General features: G+C 48.4%; 1 protein-coding gene across 1 annotated transcript in view; it reads right to left on the reverse strand.

Moving 5' to 3' along the window:
* Positions 1-2,964, reverse strand: part of LOC101561225 (sialic acid-binding Ig-like lectin 14) — a 5,971-nt gene extending 3,007 nt beyond the window's left edge. Inside the window, 5 exon segments of the mRNA XM_023704903.1 lie at positions 12-59; positions 238-367; positions 369-520; positions 729-1,112; positions 2,934-2,964. Coding sequence (XP_023560671.1) covers positions 12-59; positions 238-367; positions 369-520; positions 729-1,112; positions 2,934-2,964 — 745 coding nt within the window.
* Between the last annotated feature and the right edge of the window lie 4,031 nt (positions 2,965-6,995).

Genomic DNA, 6,995 nt, shown 5'->3' on the forward strand with positions numbered 1-6,995 from the left:
GGTTTCCCTACCTGTGCTGTTGGCCCTGAAGACCTGGATGAACATGTTCTGTGGAGCATCTGGAACAGGAAGCAGTCACTGATTGAGGGTGGGTGGCCAGGAGCAGCTTGTGGGACTGGTGGCTGTCATCTGACCCCAGTTGTACCTCCAAGACAGGGTCTGGATCCCAGGTCTGGCCTCGCCATGGCCCCCATCCCTCTCCTCCCTGGGCCCAACATGACCTGGCCCAGCACTCACAGGACACATTCAGCTGCACGGTCCTGGGCACTGTCACACTGGCTCTAGGGAAGGTCACTTGGCAGGTGAGGTGGGTGCCGTGGTCACTTACCTGTGGGCTGAGAGTGAGCACTGAAGAGCGGGGTGTCTGGAGGCCCCAGGAAAGAAGTGAGGTTCACCCTGATCCAGGAGAAGGTGGGGGGCACCCCCTGCTCACAAGGCCATTGCACCACACAGGTGATGTTCCCAGGGTGACCAGACTCCAGGGTCCCCACGATGTGGATGTCAGGGGTCTCTGTTAGAGGTGGGGGAGACAGAGAACCACCTAGGCCTGGAGGGGACCCCACAGGTGGCTCTCAGAGCTGCTTCTGCCCCAGGCCAGCCATTGTCCCCAAGCAGGCCCAGTGCCCCATCCCTTGGTCCCCTAGAGTGAGAAGCACTGGATCCCATCCCCACCCAGCCCTGGGTCCCTCAGGCCGCACCTACGTGGCCTTCTGAGCCTCATTCCTTATCTGTCACAAATACACAGAGCTGGTTCTTCAGGTAATTATACTGCACATATGTCCCTCTCTCCACCCTAAAGAAGTAGACTCCTGTGTCACTTCTCTGTGCATCTCTGATGCGCAGGGAGCAGTTGTCGGCCTTGGGGTCTCCAAGGAGCTGGAATCGTTCCCTTGTGTCTGTCCACACATCACGACGTGGGTCATTTGTGGCCACTGCAGGATCCTGGTAAATATTAACTCCTTTCTTGAACCAGTAGCCCCAGGCTGGGGTAGATCTATTCCAGTTTGTCCCGGGATAGAAGATACTGCAGGGGATGAAGGTGCTCTGTCCCTCCTGCACCACCACCGACTCCGGCACTCTCAGTTGGAATCCCAGAAGATCAGCCAGGGATCCTGCAGGGAAAACAGGTATCAGCTTGTCCCAGCCCGATGGCCCTTTCCCCTGTGCCCACTCTCCTGTCCACAGCAGGGACAGCAGCAGAGGTGTCAGCATCTCAGAGCAGGAGACTCCAGGCTCTTGGGAGGGTGTGGAGAAGGATGTATGTGAAGTGGAAGTGATTTGTGACTCATAAAAGTTGGGGAGTAGCACAAGACCAGAGTGGTACACCAAGGAGGAGCTCAGATGTACTTGTGTTGGGCTTGAGTCCCTGTGTCACAGAGGACCGAAACCCCAGACCCCGGCTTGGGGAAAGCAGACAAGAAGCAGAGACCACGTCATGCCCGGAAGGCCAGCATTTCGGTCTTAGTTCCTTTTCTGTCATTGCTGAGACAAAAATACCCAATGCCCAGTGTTAAGGAAGGAAAAGTTCATGTGGCCCACAGATCGCAGGGGGTTCAGTCCTTAATGGGCTGGCTCCAAAGTAGGCTGACATCACGGAGGAGAACAGTTCATGGCAGGGGGAAGATAGCAGTGCAACAGGGGACCTTAACAGCGTCTTTCTCCCTCTTCACATTATCCAGGCTACGTGGAGTGGGTAGCACTCATACCCTTACTGTTAGTGTCCTAGAGCCTAGCATTGCACCACGAATCCATCCCAGGGTCACACACTCTAGCCGCCCTCGAGGTAGCCCCGTCTGTGACGGCTTTGGAAGGACACCTAGACACAGCCACAGCAACGTCCTTCAGAATCTAAGCCTGGCCCAGCATCTTGGAGACATCATGGGCAGGTGGCACAGGTGACAATCTAAGTTGTTCTCTGTCTGAGGTGTTTTCTGATCAATTATTTTTTCCAACAGGAGCTGGGCACCTCCTGGCTGGTGGAGGAGGTTTGTGGGGTGGTGGGTTCTGCAGGACACAGGGCTTAGCAGAGTCTGCGTGAGCAAGAGTGAGGGGAGGTCCTGGGTGAAGAGAGGGCAGTACCTGCTCACTGGCTTCACTCACTCAGTGTCTCAGTTACTCCTCTCTTTGCTGGGACAAATACCTGACGCTCAAAATGAGGGAAGGAAAGGTTTAGTTAGCTCACAGTTACTGGAAGTTTCATAGTTTAAAGCAGCCTGAGTTACATAGCAAGACCTCAGAGCCTTATTTGCTCCGGACAGAGGGTCAGTGACTCTGTCTTCTCCAAACATCTCCTCTCTGCCTGGGGTGGCCTCAGTCACAGACACTGCTGCCCCATGCTACAGGGTCTAGAGGAGAGGCTGGGCACCACCATGTCCAGGATGTCCAGCTCCACACCTACTAGAGCGGCCACTGGCCTGGGGGGATGTGCGTGCTGCCAGTTTAATGGTTCATGCCTTTCTGGCCCACACCTCGAGCCACTCAGTGCACCTCCAGTCACATCTATCCCCTGATTTACACGAGGCTTTAGGGGGGCAACTAGACACAAACCATTACCCTTACTCACCCATCCATCCATCCATCCATCCATCCATCCATCCATCCATCCCTTCATTTGGCAAACATGTAGCAAACTATAGCATCAGTGGGGGTGGGGACAATGAGGGACCCTACGGCTGTAGTCCCTGCTCTGAGATGCAGGAACCTCAGGACCACATCAGACACAGGAGCTAACTGTGAGTTTGACATCTGTCGTGGCACCATATCAGATCTTTTGACAAATTCTGAGCATGGTATTATTTCTCAGTCATCTCCTGCACTGAGATCCGAGTGTCAGTGACACTTCCAGGAAAAGATCCCTGCAGCATCCTCACAGGGCACAGGAGGGGAAACTCATCCTTAGTAGCTGATGAAACCTATCCACTCTCCTGCCATACGCCTGGTGTAGACGGCGGTAATTTTCAGCATCTTGCAGGTTAGCCTTTCCTTTCCTGGAGCGGGTCTGTGTCCCTCAGTTAAACATGCCTCAGAAAACATCTGTTCAACTCATATGAGATGATTGTATAAAAAACTGGGGGGAGGTTTCAGCTCACATCATTTGCCATCTTACTCAGCGCAGTCTTTACGGTGTGGCTTCACTGATGTGGCATAACGTGTCAGGGGGCCTCTGTGTGATGGGGTGTTTCTCTTAGTTATTGAAGGTATTGTACTGTTCCCACGAAGGGCTATTTTGCACGCATTGACAGGCCGAGGAACGCTTGGATGTTTCTCAGGTTTCTCAGAGCTGCCATAGACACAACAAGCAGGTGCTTGCGTGGACATGTTTGGCTTGCACTTCGGTGGATACGCAGGCAGAGGTTCTCTGATCAAATGGCAAATGCAGGCTTGCGTGCATACGAAACTTCCAGGCGCTTCTTCAACGCGGTTGTGCCACTTTGCATTCCCAGAGCACTGCATGCGCTCCATGGCTTGTCTCCTGTCCGCTCCGGCATTTGGCATGACTGGGATTTTTAAATTTTATCTTTGTGTTCTCAGCCATTCCAATAAGCACGTGCTGCGGGCCTGTAATATCTGACTTCGACCTGTAAGTGCCCCACGGCAAATGATGTTGAACATGTTTTTATCTTGTTATTGGTCATTCATTTTTTTTTCCTTTGGTGACACAGATGATCAAATACTTGCTTACTTTTGTAGGGACTGGGGTAAAATGCACAGGAGGGCTCGCCATTATAAGTGTTTTGCATGCACAGGCCACGGGCATGAGCTCCTGTCATGCTGTCGTGCAGCCATTGCCACCGTCCATCTCCAGAACTTCTTTCCTGTCCCCAGGAGGGGGCTCTGTGCCCAGGAAAGGGTCTCTATTGCACCTGCACCTGGCAACAACAATTCTACTTTCTTTGTCTAAAAATTTTGTATTTGCTGTGCTGGCCCCGCCCCCAGGGTGCCCTGAGATGGCAATTGCGACTGGGCGAGGTGGCACGCCCCTGTAATCCCAGCTCTCGGGAGGCTGTAAACAGGCGGATCACTACGAGTCTGATCTAGTAGTGGGACCCTGAACACCCTAAAAGACAAAAAACAAACAAACAAGCAAAATAAATGTATTTGGTTGTTGCAGGGTCTCACTACACAGCTCAGACTTGTGGTGATCTTCTTGCTTTCAGCCTCCCCAGCGCTGGGATTATAGGTATGCGCCACTAACCCCGGACTCTGTGGCTGGTTTAGTCCATCCTGGAGGTGAGGTTGGCACAGCATGTGGTGCCGGGGATTGAATCCCAGTCCCTGCGCTTGCCTAAGCCTGCCTAAGCAGGTGCTTTAGTCCACTGAGCTATCTCGCCGGCACCCTTTGTCTAAGAATTTGCCCACTATGGGGCTGGTGAGATGGCTCAGTGGTCTAAGGCACCTATTTAGAACCAGCTTAGCAAAGCACAGGGACCGCGGTTCAATCCCCCAGCACCACATGCCAGCCAGCCCCACCCCCTGGTGGGCTGAGCTGGCCACACACACACACACACACACACACACACACATAAATAAATAAATAAATAAAATTTAAAAAAGAAAAGAATTTGCCCACTGTAAGAACCTCCTATGAAGGGGCTCATTCAGCTAGCTCTGTCTTTGTAATGGCCTTATTGCGCCCGTTCCAGGCCCCTGTTTGATGCCACAGTGTTGAAGAATGTCACATTTTGCCTGTGCATCTACTGACGGGCACTTCGATCCCTCCCCGCTTTAAACTATCGTGGATAGTGCTGCTGTGACCACGGATGCATAGAAACTGCCTGGAGGCCCTGTTTGCAATTCTCTGAGGTCTCTGTGGGAAACAGAACTGCTTGATCATGTGACCATTCTATTTGTAATTCATTGAGGAACCACTGTCCCGTTCCCATAGCAGTCGTACAGTTTGACATTCTCAGCAATCATGTTGAGAGTTCCAGTTCCTTCTCATCTTCCTCAAGATTTTTAATTTATCATTTAAAAACTACAACATTTGAGGACCAAATGCAGCTTGTCTAACAACACTGGAACAACCATCTCTGACAAAACAAAAACAGGGGATAGAAATAAAGGATCATTTTGTAATGAAACAATATATATGCATATACAAAAAAGTTAGGATAGATATACAGCTACCTTCCATTTGTTCAATGAGAAGAAATTTTTGTTGTAATATTGTTTAGACAAGATAGCATGTCTGCATCTTGCCCTCTGAATAACCACTATGAACAACAATATGCAATGTATTAATCATTGAAATTCTCCTACTAACTTGCTTCTAAACTGTTTCATTGATATTTTATTTTCTCATTAAAGTGAATAAAAAAATTTTAAAAAGAAAAAAATACAACATTTCTATTGGAGATAGAGTGGAATACCATATTTTATACAACATAGATAGATATAAGATAGATAAATAATTTTTACTAAAATACTCATTTTTATTGCATGTATTTCAGATGTGCAACATGATTTTAGGGATCTATTATGCAGTTCTCTAATAAGGATTGATACTGACCATTTTGTCATAGCCTAATGATCGTTTTTATATCCTTATACAAATGTCTATGTGCTTTGTCCTTTTTTGCACTTTATTATGACCTTTTGCAACTTATTTTTAATTAAGTTTACTGGTACAGCTTAGATATACGTAGTGATCATGTGCGTCATAAGGAACTTGTAATTGTGCATGATATATCCTGATTCCTTTTTCCCCAGTCTCCCCTCCCTTCCTTTCAACTCCTCATCCCCTCCTTATTTACAAAGCTTTGTTTCTGTTTTATCCTTTTCCCTTCCTTCTTCCCCCCCCACCCTTGGTCCTCTTTCCATCTAAATAATTTCTTCCTATTCCACAGTATCAGTTATATATTTTGGTCCTTATTTGTTCTTTCAGTTTCTCACTTCAGGGAGATAGTGCAGTATTTACACATGCGTGTGTGTGTGAGTTATTTCAATGAAGAGTATGGTCTCACAGTGCATGTGTTACCTAGAAAGGTCTCAGGTTTGTCCTTCTTTATGGCTGAGTAGTACTCTGTTACCTACAAAAATGCCACATTTTCTTATCCATTCCTTGGTTGATGGGCATTTGGGTTGTTTCCAAGATTTAGACTTGTGCTGCTGTAATCATGGGTGTCCATTAAAGATTGTGCTGCTATAAACATGGGTGTGCATATGTCACTATGGTATGATGTTTTAAATTTTCCTAGGAAGATACTGGGAAGGGGATAGCTGGGTCAAATGGGATCTTTAATCCTTTGTCTTGGTACTGGGAATTGAACTCAAGACTTTGTGCTTGCCAGGCAGGCGCTGTGTCACTGAGCTATAGTCAGCCCTAATCTTAGATCTCCACACTGATTTCCACAGCACTTGTACTAGTCTATACCCTTACTGACAGTTGAGAAGGGTTTCTTTTTGCTTACAGCCCCTCAATCAAGTTTTTATTGGTTGATTTTTTTTTTTTTTTTGGTTGATTTCTTGATAATAGTCTTTCTTTCTGGAGTGAGATGGAATTTCAGTGTCATTTAAAAGCCTTCCAGGAGGGCTGGCGAGATAGCTCAGCAGACGAAAGTGCCTGCTTAGGCAAGCACAGGGACCACATTGTGACCCCCAGCACCACATACTGCACCAGCCCCACCCCCATGTCACACTGAGCCGGCCACAGTCTGGGTGTAGTGGTGCACACCTGTAACCCCTTTACTGGGGAGGCTGAAAGCAGGAGGATCACAAATCCAAGCTGCATAGTGAGATCCTGCAACAGTCAAATACATTTAAAAACGAACCTTCTAGGAGTAAGCCTGGTTCCAGTGAGCCCATCCCTTGCTTTTATCTTACTGTAAATTTGTACTTTATTATTGTGGCAGCCAGTTGTGCTTTGTCTTAATACCTTTCCTCGAAGGATGCAGGAAGCAGGCTCTGTGCTTACTCACTGGCATGGCCAACGGCAAGGAGTGTGTACATGTGCGACAGTGTCAAAGTGGGATTTGGACCCACCTTTATGCTCACTC

The sequence above is a fragment of the Octodon degus genome, unplaced genomic scaffold (genome assembly GCF_000260255.1).
Source record: "Octodon degus isolate 3935 unplaced genomic scaffold, OctDeg1.0 scaffold00206, whole genome shotgun sequence".
Taxonomy (NCBI): Eukaryota; Metazoa; Chordata; class Mammalia; order Rodentia; family Octodontidae; genus Octodon; species Octodon degus.